Raw genomic sequence first — 14,668 nt, 5'->3', positions numbered from 1 at the left:
TCTCTCTCAAAAATGAATAAACATTAAAAACCAAATTTGAAAATGGCTTGAGAGAGCCAAGGAAGGAGACCACTTTGGTTTTTGGTTTTTTTGTTTTGTTTATTTGTTATTATTTTTTTTTTTTTTAGTAGTTTAAGGTTGGGGCAGGGGTGAGTATTTCTGTATGTGAGCAGGGGTTTACAGGGTTTGGCTTCCCTCCAGCACCCGAGGAGGGAGAACCAAGACTTACTTATCAGCTTGCCTGGATGTGGAGAAGAAGAAGGTGTGGGGTGGTGGCAGGGGAGTGGATAAGGCTTTAAAGCTGTCAGCTACCAAACATCTGAACCTTGAATCAGACCCTTTGTTAAAGATTTCAACACTGTGAGTAGTTCAAGTAACCCACGCAAGAAGGATGGGAAGGCTCTGTGTTTCTCTGTGAGAGAGGAGGTACCTGAGAGAGGTTGCGGATTATGAACAGGACTGTAACAACCTGTAGAATCTTACCACATGCTAATCGTGACCAGCACAAGAAAAGGAAGGAGTGGGATTTGGGGGAGGAGAGATCAAGGATCTCTCGCATGATGAAAGTAGTGTAGACAAAGAGTTGAGTTGGGAATGAGTCCGGCACAGTTCCAGGGTTGGGCACTGATACTCTTGGACAGAGTAGGAGGGGAGAAGGACACCCGGTTCCCCGGATGGATCGGAAGGAAACGCTAGATGAAAACGTTTGATTACTAAGTTGCGTATTTGGACTTAGTCCTTATTGGAAGCAGGCAACTCATGGAAATTTCAGTGTTGGCATTCACACAAAGTCAGTATCTAGAGGCACCTTGAGGGAGAACTTGAGTTGCCAGCAGAATGAGTATTGAGATAAAAGGAAGGAGTCAGAGACTTGAAATGTCTGGGCTCCGTGAACAGAAAAGTCCTGGTATCTTTTCTTGTCCCTCTTCCCAATCAATACCCTGCAGGAAGGTGCAGTTCAGTGTGCTACTGATAATAATCCACTTTATTTGCTAACCCTTGCACACTGTTAGTACAGTTTGCTGAGGCGACTTGATCAAAACACCTCCTTTTCCTTGAGCTTACCTGGGGGAAAGATCCAAGATTCCAGACGCGAGTATGAACGAGACAGAATTACGTCTATACTCGTATCTCGTTCCTTGACACCTTCCCCCCCGCCCCCAACGCATTGAAAACTATAGCTTTCTGGAGAAACTGTATTTCACAACAAGATCCTCCAAAATGTCACAGGCACTTTCATCAATGGAAGAATTCTGTAATCTGGATCGAGACATTGAGGGATCCGCCAAGAGTTGGAAGAAGTTTGTGGAATCGGAATGTCCTGAGAAGGAGAAGTTTCCACAGGAGTGGAAGGACAAGACAGCCCTACAGCGCCTCTGTATGATGAGAGTCATGCGGCCTGACCGGATGACCTACGCCATACGGTACGGGACAGGGGACAGTGGGGAGCCCCAGGCTGGGCGTGTCATGTGTTTCTGTCACAGGGGTCTTGGTACCAACATCCAAAATCCAGTAAGGCCTGTTGCCCTGTGTCTGCCATGTATTTTCTTAATAGCTAAGTGGACAACTTGGAAAGAGGTGAGCCCATCCATATCAGCATTGAGAAGGCTGCTGGTCACATCTGTTGTGCTGGGAGATGATGGTACCCAGAGAAGAGCTGGAAGGATCACCCATAGCAGGAAGAACGTCTCTCCGACCGCAAAGAAGGGAGACAGCGATATTTGTGCCTTTAGCTGAGGTGGTAGGATGATGGTGGAAAATTGAGAACTGTGTCAAATGACGTCTGTGTTCATCAGTTGAGTCTGTGCGTAAGAGGAGGTGGCAGGGTTAGAGACTTGAGAAGGGCGCAGAGTTTGAAATAGAATCTGTGACAAGTGGGAGAGAAGACCCACCAGGGAAACCCAAAGAATTCTGAGCAGCATTGAGAGCCCACCTAGTTAAGATCATGTATTTACAATGGCACCTGTCTTCATCAATGGTTCCCTGTGGCAACGTCCAACCACCCAGGTGTAGATTCAGAGTTAAGTTAGTCTGGAGCACAGCCTGGGGCTGGGTGGTGGGAACAAGAATTCTTGAGGTGGGCAGTAATGGTATTGGCATGATGAAAGTGTTCTAATTCTGGATTATGGTGAAGGCTGTACAATTCAGTAAACTTATTAACAATTATTGAATACTACACTTAAAATCGACAAATGTTATGCTATCAATTATACCCCAGGACGTTTTTTAGTTTTTTTCAAGGTTATAGGCCATGGAGTCTACACTGGATAGGAAAGAGGAGAAGAGCGTACGGGGACGGTTAAGAAACAAAACAGAGAAGCCACAGTGCTGAAAATCCTCCATTTGTGGTGGCACCAACACAGGGAAGGAACAGGTGGAATAAGGGTCAGTTGCTAAATCGCTGACGGAAGGTTTTCGGCAGAGAGTGGAATGTTTCCATTGAAGGTTTCAGATGTAGACAAAGTCCTTCAGTAATGACAGGATAAAATGTGGCCACAAAACCAGGTGGCTGAATTGAGGAAAAAATGAAGACAGAGGAACTGGAAGATTATCCATGTGGATGTTGATGTCACTCAGGCTGGTGGAGAGAAGGTCCGTGAGCCAAGTGTTCAGGGTAGAGCGACAAGTGGAACAGTAGATGACGTCAATGTGCAGGGGATGTGGTGATGCAGCACGGGGAATGGAGAGTCCACGGAGCCTCGAGAATGGAGAAGTCATGGTTTGCAAAGAGTAATCATCAGTGAGGAGAACCGTGATCCCACCTCACCGTCCTGAGATATAGGTCAGAGGTAGGAGAATGAACCCCACTGTGGAGACTACAAGGAAGCAGTGTCCTTGGGGAAGAGTTAAGGCCAAGAGTTGGGCCAGATGGTCAACCAAGTGGTTGCAGGTGAAAGGTTTGTTCGGCGGAAGACAGGGCAGTGGGGAAAGGAACACTGACGAGTGGAGTAGGATGAAAGGAAATAGACATTGATAGAGTATGACAGCACAGGAAAGCAGAGGGCCTTGCATCTTGAGCTGAGATAGAGGACCGAGACAGAAGACCACAGGGATACGGAGTGTGGAGGGTCCAGCTGCCTGCAAGCTTTCTGAAAGCATTGATCTTGGTGGCGTTCCAATGGATGGTGGTGATGTCACGGGACATCCAAGCTTCACAGAGAAGGTGACAGTGGCCTGGATGTATGAGGATTCAGAAAGAGCCCTGATCTAGGACAGCGGGCCAGCCATGGTTGTGCATGTTGACTTAACAATGAGGCACCTGGAAGTTGGTCTCACCTCTGTGACTACCACGCCCATGACCTTGAGTGCATCCTTCCATGTCTATGCGCCTCCATTTCTCAAGTGTTCGCTATTTTGTGACTGACATACACATGCACTTCTTTTCTGGCAGAGATTTTGTTGAAGAGAAGTTGGGAAGCAAGTACGTGGCGGGAAGAACGCCAGACTTTGCGGCCTCGTTTGAGGAATCAGGACCAGCCACACCCATGTTTTTTATCCTGTCTCCAGGCGTGGACCCCCTGAAAGATGTGGAAAATCAAGGTGAGAAAAACTCATCTTAGGGGTGCCTGGGTGGCTCAGTCACTTAAGTGTCCAACTTCAGCTCAGGTCATGATCTTGTGGTTCGATCCCCGCATCAGGCTCTGTGCTGACAGCTCAGAACCTGGAGCCTGCTTCAGATCCTGTGTCTCCCTCTCTCTCTGCCCCTCCCCCACTCACGCTCTGTCTCTCTCTACCTCTCAAAAATAAACAAAGATTGAAAAAAAGAAGAAGAAAAAGACAAACTCATCTTGGAGCCAAGGCCGCACCTGCCCCGTGAACTTCCACTCTTTGCATCCGGCAGTCTCTCTTCTCTAGACCCCAAGTTCACGAGGCAGTACTCAGTATTTGCTAACGTACAGAAATCAGGGTCCTTGGAAACCAACACCAGGGGATTATCACCAGAGAAGGGACCATCCAGTGTGGGACACGGTAGAGTCCTGAGGACACTGGCAGGGTCCTGGAGAGACCTTGCCCTGCCACCCACCCATCTCTCACCGCACCCCCACCCCGCCCCGCCCCACCTTACTTGGGCCGGAGCAATCTTTCTGAAACACAGGTCTCACCCTGCTCTTCACGGCCTCTGATTGCCCTGAGAAGAAAGTCCAAACTCCTTAATGTGTCTCACCGGGAACTTCCTCCTCCCGTCCCTCGCTATTTCTCCAGCTTGCTTCCCAGCATTAGTTTCCTGTCGCTGCTGTAATGAAATACTACAAACCTGGAGGCTTGAAACAACACTAATTTATTATCTTACAGTTCTGGAGATCAGAAATCATAAATGGGTCTTACCGCCTCCCTCTTTTCCTTATAAGAACTCCTATGATTATATTGAGCCCACTTGGCTAATCCAGGATAACCTCCCCATCTTGAGGGCCTTAATTTACTCACATTGTAGAGTCCCCTCTGCTGAGGATTAGGACGTGGACATCCTTGGGGGTCCATCATTCTGTCCACATTTCCCTACTCGCCTCTTTTGCATTCTACATGGCAGCCATTTCATTCTCCCAAGCCTGCCATTTCCCTTCCTGGATCCCCTTCACCAGGCTAGCCTCTATTCATCCTTCAGACACCAATTTCAATGTCACCATCTCCAGGAAGACCTACTTGGCTTTCAAGGTCCTTGGTTCCCCCTCCCATGTGCTCCTAGAGTGCCCTTCTTTACGTACATCACCTTGTACTTGTCTAGTGACTGCTGTGTCTTCGTGAGAGGGTGAGAGCTCCTTGGGAACAGGTGTCCTTTTCGCCGGAGTGTCCCCACTTCCTAGGACGGTGAGGGGTACTAAAGAAATATGTACATTCGATGAAAGAATGAGCAAATGAACGACTAATCAAAACCATCACACTGGCCAAACGACACCATTCTGCAAAGTTAAATAAAGACCCGACAGGTTGGAACCAGCTCCAAGAGCAGTCCACTCGTTTACACAGTGAGAGAACTCTACAGCATGCCTAGTGTTGGGGGGTGGTTGAGGAGAAGCTAACTGGGGTCCTAAAGAATGGATAGGGTCTACAGCAGGGAAAGAATTGTCTTATTCACTAATTTTATGTGTATGTGTGTTTCTGTAGTCTCCTGATAATTTCAAGAGACACTTGCACATTTTTAAAATACACTAAAACCTTGGGCTGCAAGTAACTTGCTCTGCGAGGGTTCCACAAGACAAGCAAACATTTCTAATAATTTTTAACTTGATGAAAGAGCCATGTCTTGTAATGCAAGTAGCACATGACGTCGAACGTCACATGATCACAACTGAGCCAATGGGTTTTGAAATTCGCTTTGATACACGAGTGCTGTGGATTACAAGTATGTTTCCAGAACAAATTATGCTTGCAAAGGTTTTACTGTATAGATAATACAGACTTTAAAATGAAAACCAACATTTCCTGGCTCCAGTCCTTCCCATACCCCGTCTCCCTTTTCAGACACATTTTGTTTTGTTTTGTTTTGTTTTGCTTTATTATTTTATCTTATTTTAATTTAATTTATTTTATTTTACTTTATCTTATCTTATTTTTGCCTATTTCTAAATTTAGTTCTGGGAACTGCTTCTCTATTACCTACTAATCTTCCGCCCATTTCTTCACTGGATTATTTGGTTTTGGGGTGTTGAGTTTGATAAGTTCTTTATAGATTTTGGACACTAACCCTTTATCCGATATGTCATTTGCAAATATCTTCTCCCATTCTGTCAGTTGCCTTTTAGTTTTGCTAATTGTTTCCTTCACTGTTCAGAAGCTTTTTATTTTGATGAGGTCCCAATAGTTTATTTTTGTTTTTGTTTCCCTTGCCTCTGGAGACGTATTGAGGAAGAAGTTGCTGCAGCTGAGGTCAAAGAGGTTTTTTCCTGCTTTCTCCTCTAGGGTTTTGATCGTTTCCTGTCTCACATTCAGGTCCTTCATCCATTTTGGGTTTATTTTTGTGTTTGGTGTAGGAAAGTGGTCCAGGTTCATTCTTCTGCATGTCGCTGTCGAGTTTTCCCAGGACCATTTGCTGAAGAGACAGTCTTTATTCCATTGGATATTCTTTCCTCCTTTGTCAAAGATTAGTTGGCCATACGTTTGTGGGTCCATGTCTGGGTTCTCTATTCTGTTCCATCGATCTGAGTGTCTGTTTTTGTGCCAGTATCCTACTAATCTATCACTAGTTTTAAATTGATCAATTCTAGATATCTATTTATTCCCTGATATAAAAAATAAGAATTTGGCTCCCACTGATGCCCACTAGGACTCTCTACTTTCTACCACATTTTTAACAGCTTTACTGAGATATAATTCACACGCTATATTCACCCACTTCAAGTATACAATTCAAAGTTTGCTTATATTTTCACAAGGCCATGTGACCATCACCACACTCTAATTTTAGCAAATTTGTGTCTCTCTGCACCCCCCCCCCAAAATTCTAGATCTCTTAGTGAGCACTTCTGTTCCATCTTATGTCCTCCCGAGTCCACCACCAATTTACTTTCTGGCTCTAAAAATGTGCCTGTTTTGAACATCTCCTAGAAATAAAATCATATACTATAGGGTCTTTTGTTGCTGGTTTGTTTTACTTAGCATAATATTTTCAAGGCCCATCCATGTTTTTGCCGTAGCATGTATCACTCCTTTTCTGTGGCTGGATAATAGTTCATGTAGATCAATCTAGAAAGTATTAACAATATTAAGTCTTTTGAGCCATCAACATAGAATGTCTTGCCATTTGTTAAGGTCTTCTTTAATTTCTTTGATTAATATTTTGTAGTTTGGGGTGTAAAGTCTTGCATTTTTTTAATTGAATAATAGTTAACCTGCAGGGTTATATTCGTTTCAGGTGTATAACATGTATATTTTTGTATATTGATCTTCTATCCTGCAACCTTGCTGAACTTGTTTATTAGTTCCAATAATGTTTGTGAATTCCTTGGGTTTGTTTGTTTTTGTTTTTGTTTTTGTTTTTAGATACAAGTTTATGTGATCTACGAATAGAGGTAATTTTACTTCTTCCTTTCCAATCTGGATGGCTTTTTATTTCTTCATCTTGCCTAACTGACCTGGCTAAAATTTCCAGCACAATATTAAGTCGAAATGGCAAGTTTGGACATCCTTGGCTTGTTCTAGATCTTAGGGAATATTCATTCAATCTCCACCAGTAAGTATGATGTCAACCGTGGGGTTTTTACAGATACCCTTCATCAGATTGAGCAAGTTGCCTTCTAGTTTGTTGAATTTTTTTTTCCTTTATCATGAAAAGGTGTTGGGTTTTATCAAATGTTTTTTCTGTATCCATTGAGATGATATCGTTTTGTTGTTTATTCTATTGAGATACTACATGAATTGATTTTTGGAAATTAAACTAACCTTGCATTCTTGAGATCTCACCTGATCCTGGGTTATAATCCTTTGTATATATTGCTAGATTCAATTTGCTAATATGTCTTTGAGGATTTTTACATATATATTCGTAAGAGATGCTGACCTGTTGTTTTCTTTCCTTGTGAGGTCTTTGTTTTGGGTATGAGGATATAACTAGTGACTAGTGACAACTGATTTGGGAAGTGTTCCTTCCTCTTCTATTTTTTTGGAAGATTTTTATGAAAGACTGATATTACTTCTTCATGTTTGATAGAATTTAGTGGTGAAGTCACCTGGGCCTGAGCTTTTCTTAATGGGAAGTTTTTGAATCACTAGCTTAATGGACGGTGGGAGGGACAGGAGCGTGGGTGATGGGTATTGAAGAGGGCATCTTTTGGGATGAGCACTGGGTGTTGTATGGAAACCAATTTGACAATAAATTTCATATTTTGAAAAAATAAATAAATAATAAAAATTTAAAAATAAAACAAAACAAAACAAAAAAGACACCAGAGAATTCTTCTTTGACAGGCATAGACTAAGACAAAAGGAGTTATGTGATCACTAGCCATATATTCAGAAGAGTTTAGACAATACAGCGTTTTGTTATATTTCATGAGTTCATAGGACCCAAAGAAGCTAATACAGTAGAACAATAGCTGACGTATCAGGTTTTTCAGTCAGACTATCAGTTGCTGACAGGTTGCCAAACTGCCTTTGGCCTGGCTCTGAATCCACATCAGGCAAAGTATTAAAATGATCATTTCCATTTAACTTCGAAAGTCCTGGCTTATCTGAAAGATAAATCAAAATCAAATGTGGCCTGTGCATCTGATGGCAGAATTACTGAGCTGGCTCTGTGACTGAGGTATCTAGACAGTGGGGAGGACATTTAACAAGAGGAGAGGGGAATGCTCTATGAAATTTATTTGAATTATTCTATGTCAGCCCATAGTTGGTATCTTAGTTTCCTAGGACTGCCACAAATTACCAAAGACTGAGCTTAGAAGTCCAAAATCAAGGTGCCAGCAAGGTTCTGGAGGCCTGAGAGCGAGCCTGCTCCATGCTTCTCCCCTAGCTCCTGAAAGTTATCAGCCATCTCTGATATTTCTTGCCTTGTGGCTACCTCATTCCCATCTTTGCTTCCATTGTCATGTGGCCGCCTTCTCCCTGCACATCCTGTCTTTACGTGGCATTCTTCTCTGTGTGTGTCTGTGTCCAGATTTCTGTCACCTTATGAAAATACCAGTCAGGTTAGGATCTACCCTAGTGACTTCAACTTAACTTGATTACATCTGCAAAGACCCTATTTCCAAATAAGGTGAAATTCACAGGCCTGGAGGGCTAAATTAGCATTTCACTATATCTTTTGGGAAGACACTAGCCAAGCAATAACAGGTGACGGAAGTTGCTAATTGCTGAAGAGAATTTAGTGTCCATCAGGTTCTGCCCTGCATCTGAGCATTTTCATTCCTTAGATAAGGAGGGCAAACATGTTTAACCTTTGGATCTCGGTCCTTAAAATAAAAAACCCACAATAACACGTCCCAGCCCCTTCTGTATCTTAAAAGCAGACAGGAAGTTTGGTTTGAGGCTATTAGCTTCCAGAGTTACAAATGGAAGCTAGAAGGTAAATGACAGTGACACACAGGTAAAATGGTTCCTCCTACCCCCCATCCTTTAGGGAAAAAAAGCAATTAGAATTTAAAAATTGCTCATGGAGAGTATAAGATGTATTTATCTGTTTGTTCATTTCTATCATGGATCAGCAGTGGTGGTCCACATGCCATATCTGATTGCTGCCTGTTTTGTCAATAAAGTTTTACTGGAACACACACACACACACACACACACACACACACACACACACACAAAAGAATCACTAGCTTAATGTCTTTGCTTATTATATATCTATTCCAATTTTCTGCTTCTCCTTGAGTCAGTTTTGGTATTTGTTTTTAGGAATGGGTCCATTTTATCCAATTATCTAATTGGTTTGCAAACTCCCAAATACTGATAGCTATATTAAAATGTTTACTTCCTCTATGGGCTATGTTCACTTTAACAGCGTTAGTGAAACTTAATTTTTTATTCCGTGATTTCTAGATGCTTTCTCTTGACTTCCCTCTGTGTAAGCTGAGATTTCAGTTTTCCAGCTCGCTTCAGCTGCACCTTAAGTTTTTCGTAGACAAGGATGAATATATACTCATTCTAATGTTACCATCATTCATGTTGTTCATGCCTAGTCTACAAGTTAACTGTAATATTTGAAAACTGATACATGGGGCGCCTGGGTGGCTCAGTCGGTTAAGCGGCCGACTTCGGCTCAGGTCATGATCTCGCGGTCCATGAGTTCGAGCCCCGCGTCGGGCTGTGTGCTGACAGCTCAGAGCCTGGAGCCTGTTTCGGATTCTGTGTCTCCCTCTCTCTGACCCTCCCCCGTTCATGCTTTGTCTCTCTCTGTCTCAAAAATAAATAAACGTTAAAAAAAATTTAAAAAAAAAGAAAAAAAAAGACGTAAATATGCTAGGATTACATATCCTTCTTCATGGATCCAATGTCCTAATCTCTAGGGGTCTCTCAAAGAATGTTCTCAGCAAGGAGTTTCAAAGTCATATCAAATTTCAGTTTGCTTCCTACTTAGATGAAGATTTTCTCGAAGAGCTTTTAGTTTTTCATGGAGTTTCTGAATGTCTTTTCCTTGTTCTTGGAAGAAGAAATAAATGCCCCCTCTGCCATTATCACTAATATCTCACACTTCTTATTTATCGTATGAATTGAATAGAATCCCCGTTATCTATATAGAATCTAATAGAATCCAGTGTTATTTTTCTTGAAAATGCTCTACCTAGGGCCCACTTCTGTTCTAAAAGAGATAAGTTACACTGTGGCTTTCTAGGCAAGTCCCACCCTGGGACTTATTTTCTTTATATTCTAGTTTAGTTCTATCATTTTTGTATCCTGCGTCTTTCATTTTCAGTTTTCACCCCAGTTTTGCTAGCATATGCCATCAGAAAAGAGTCGTGGGAAGTAAAATTTCATAATCCTTGGCTGTCTAAAAAGGCTTTAATTTTGCCCCTATACTTGTTTGGTAGTTTTGCTAAGTGCAAAATCATTTGTACTCAGAATGTGTCCACATCGCTCGACTGTCTTCAGGAAGTCGGTTATGTTTGGTTGAGATCATATGCCAGTAGGGTGCTGTTCTCTTCTTTGTTGGTTACCTGTGTCTATTCCTTGGAAACTTTAGGATTATCTCTCTACCTCCTGTTCTGAAATTCCAAGAGCTGCGTTTGGTGTGGGTTTTTTCCATTCATCTGCTCAGCGTTCGCCGTGCCATTTCAAGTGGAAAAGTCCTAGTGTTCTCTATCTCTGGAAATTTTGCTCTCTCGTTGTCAGTAAGTACCGCTACCATTCACCAAGTTGGCCATGCCAGAAATGTTGGAATTGGTCACAGCAACACTCCCTCTGCCGCCCACCACGTTAATCCTATGGATTCTGCCTCCTAAATCTATGTGAGACTGGTCTCAGTGTTTCTGTCCTCATTGTTGCCTCCCTGGTCTGAGTCACCGTCGTCTCACTTGGACTGTCCCAGGGGCCCCCTAACCCATTTTCTGTTCTTCACCCCCTGCCTGCAATCTTTTGCCAATCTCTGCAGCCAAAGGCATCTTGCTAAATCTCACATCCGACTGTGTCAGTCTTCTCCTTAAAACTCTCTGGTGGCTTCCCATTGTTCTTAAGGTGAAGTCCAGTACCACAGACATGGTCCGTGGGGCCTGCACGGACTGGCCTTCGTGCCAAGCCTTGGATCTCACCTTCCCCCAAGCTCACTCTACTCCAGACCCACAGCCCTTGTAGATCGTGAGCCTTCCTGAGCTAGGGCAGTGTTACAAGAGGTTTCTTTTATCTGAACTCTTTCTCCCCAGCAATTCAAGAGCCCGGTGCCTACTCACCCTGCAGGTATCAGCCTCTCCTGACCTCCCTGCAAGGCCGTTGGTCCCCTGCCATACATATCTTTGCCTCAGAGCATGCCTACCTGCGTGTCACCAAGATCCTTCAGGTCAAGGACCAGGACCTGTTGCTTACCGTTTTGGAACCAGCACCTAAAAGCATAACTAGCAGAGAAAAGGTGCTCCATAAATACTTGTTGAATGAATCAACAAATAAATGAGTAAACATCATAAGAACTGTTGTCACAGCTAAGTTATTCCCGAGTTTCACCCTTTTATAGAGTCCTGCATTCCTTCTGGCTTCCGGAGGCTTTATTCCTTTCATATTGACAGATCTAGTTTCCTCGTTTTCACTCAATCTTTCCCTTTTCGGAAGCTTTTATATACCCTGCAAATGAGCAATTTCCTACTGTTCTTTGCCAATTGACCTCTGTCTGTTGCATCATGTGCTTTGAAGCTTTCTGTCATTTCAGGGAAGCTGACCCCGCCCTGGTCCATATTGGTGATTTGTTTCTGAATACATTATCTCAGCTCTGCCCTTGGCTTCATCTTCACACCTTTCCTTAATAGGAGCAATATTGCCGTTCATCACCTCGAGATTACTTACGCACCTGTGCCTCCTCTCTCTCTCCCTTCCTTCTTGCCTCATTGATGGCTTGATTTATTTCCTAATTCGCCAATTTAGAACACATACTCTGGCGACAGCCATGCTTTCTGCATCTTGGATGGAATCAGACTGCCTGATGGGCTCCTGTTCTCAAGTTTGCAGTCTACATGACTGACTCACACTTTCCTTTCTCTCCCCAGCCCCAACTTATTAAGTAAACTTGCTGCCTCTATGCTTGGGCAGAGCCCGTGTACCAGACAGTTCACTGTTTTACTCCACTTAGGCTCTTACAGAGCTTGGCATCCTTCCCCATTTTCGAGTTTGTGATTTATGTGCTTAACCCCTTCATTTCTCTATCCCTTTGTTTCAACATGACAGTTCTTTTTTTTTTTTTTAATGTTTATTTCTTTGGGGGGTGGGGAGGGGCAGAGAGGGAAGGAGAGAATCCCAAGCAGGCTCTGTGCCATCAGCACGAGCCCGATGCGGGGGTCCATCTCACGAGCCATGAGATCATGACCTGAGCCAAAATCAAGAGTTGGGCGCTTCGCTGACTGAGCCACCCAGGCGCCCCTCAGTATGGCAGCTCTTAGTACTGGAGAGGGTTTTAAAAGTTCAGAGTCAACCAGAAGATTTGTTGCCTCAGCCCCCTTCCACCACAGCCCCTCATCCCCGCCCCAGGCGCGTAGACCCACAGACAAAGTTCTGCGTAGAGTTTAGGAGCTCTCCAGCCCCTAAAGCTCATCCACTGACCCTTGACCAGAAATCTGTGCTCTTCTGGCACCTTTGTGGCTCTTAGTCTCCTCTAGGATTTTCCTTCCTCAATAATTTTGAAGGAGGAGGGGAGGGGGGAAGTCAATTCACTTTTCTTGGCCTCCGTTTCAACACAAAAGCTAGGACCATCCACCCCCACTGTTTTTCTTCTTGCCTTGTCAGATGAATCCTTGAAAGTGCTTTGATGTAACACTCTTTCTCTTCTCTTTCCTCATCACCTCCTTCCTGAACGAGCCATACTTCTCGATTTGCACATGAGCTCGTGCCTTTGCTTCTTTTAAAAGCAATCCGCCATTTTTTTTTTTTCCAATCACCCGTTTTACCTGCCTCCTAGGGCCGCTGTAGGATGAAAATGAAACCTAAGACGTGTAAAGACTTTACAATGTCAAGATGACGGTAGCATTGTAAGGCATTATAACGGAGATGATAATCCATCTGTCCTTTGAGGCACCTCGGTTGGCTCCTTCCTGTATGGCCTTTGGAAGCACAGCTTTGTCCTTGGTCCTTCCAACCCAAGACTCCCCTTCACTCCCAACCCAGGACTCCCAACCCAGGACTCCCCTTTCCACCCTAACACACAGGCATCTTCTCTGGTCTTTCACTTGACTCTAGCACGATCTTGCTCTGTCTGTGTGCTCCTTTGTTCAGTTACATGGCTTTACCAAATATTTCGGTTATTTCCGTGTTGTGGTCAGGAAGAAGACGTATCTACCTCCTCTGCCTCCCGCTGCTTCCTGTTTCTCTTTCCAACATGCTGGTCAGAACTGTGAGCTTGCTTAGATTTGTTCAAGCCTGCTCCCCAGTGTGTTCAAAGAAACGGTTTCCAGTTTGGTGTTTCTGTCACCAGATTATCCGCACGTAGCGTGCAGCCTCTCCCTCTCATTGTTCCTGGCCCTGTCCTCGTTTCTTTAACAGTCCACTGGGACTCGGGCAGGTTGAAGCAAGTACAGTTTTAGCAAACAGCCTCAAGATTGGCAAAATATTCACTTTGGGGTTGAGAGAGACTCTTTTGCTCGTGTTCCAGGGAGCAGGGGCGTGAGTAGGCAGACAAAGGTTGATGATCTAAGAAGAGATGGGATTTAGGGAGCAGAAGAAGGCACCTCTCCCACGGAGATGGGAGCGTGCAGGGATGCGGCTAAAATGGCAGGAAATTGAAGGAGTCCCTGACACATGGCATGTGTTTTCCCTGGAAAGCAGAGAGTGACGCAAACTAAGTAGAGCGGAGCCTCCTAGGAATTTTAAAGGAAGTAGGGAATGGGCAACGCAGCCAATTCCTGGGCACGTGGCAAGATTGCCAAACAGCAGCGGGGGTGAGAGTCACGAAGTTGGGGTGCCCCTCGTTCACCAAATGTATTCCCTTTCCCTCTGGTTAATTCATCCGGGATTGAGAATTTGGCGAAAGTTGGGTGACACAGGAAGTAGAAGGGGAAGCAGAGTTGAGGATTTTGTAAGGTCTTCATTCCAAGTAAGGATTATTGAGTCCATATTAAAATAAGAGGGAGCATGGGGCGCCGGGGTGGCTCAGTCAGTTAAGCATCCGACTTCGGCTCAGGTCGTGATCTCACGACTCGTGGGTTCGAGCCCCGCGTCGGGCTCTGTGCTGACAGCTCGGAGCCCGGAGCCCGCTTCGGATTCTGTGTCTCCCTCTTTCTCCCTGCCCCTCTCCCCCTCAAAAATGAATAAACATTAAAAAAAAAATAAGAAGGAAGTAATTGTGAAGATTAGGAAGAAAAGAAGAGGAGCCAATGGACTGGACATTTCGCTGAAGTAGAGTAAAAGGTGACAAGGGAGTAACAGTGAACAGCCAAGAAAGTAGGAAGTGATGGGAGTAGACGTGAGTGAAGAATGTTTCAGACGCGGGACAGTTTTCTGGGACAGTGACGTCCTGGGTGCAGCCACGGGGGGTGTGTAACAGAACCGGAATGGAGTCAGGTTCTTTGAAGATGAGGAAGCATGAGGCTGGACGTTGGCT

General features: G+C 44.2%; 1 protein-coding gene across 1 annotated transcript in view; it reads left to right on the top strand.

Moving 5' to 3' along the window:
- Positions 1-14,668, top strand: part of DNAH9 (dynein axonemal heavy chain 9) — a 333,637-nt gene that overhangs the window by 274,208 nt on the left and 44,761 nt on the right. The window contains 2 exon segments of the mRNA XM_053893249.1: positions 1,231-1,424; positions 3,392-3,540. Coding sequence (XP_053749224.1) covers positions 1,231-1,424; positions 3,392-3,540 — 343 coding nt within the window.

Source organism: Panthera pardus, unplaced genomic scaffold (genome assembly GCF_024362965.1).
Source record: "Panthera pardus isolate Hobbes unplaced genomic scaffold, ASM2436296v1 HiC_scaffold_3, whole genome shotgun sequence".
In the NCBI taxonomy this organism is placed as follows: domain Eukaryota; kingdom Metazoa; phylum Chordata; class Mammalia; order Carnivora; family Felidae; genus Panthera; species Panthera pardus.
The sequence above is the reverse complement of the archived record's forward strand: the minus strand, read 5'-3'. Positions and strand labels throughout refer to the sequence as shown.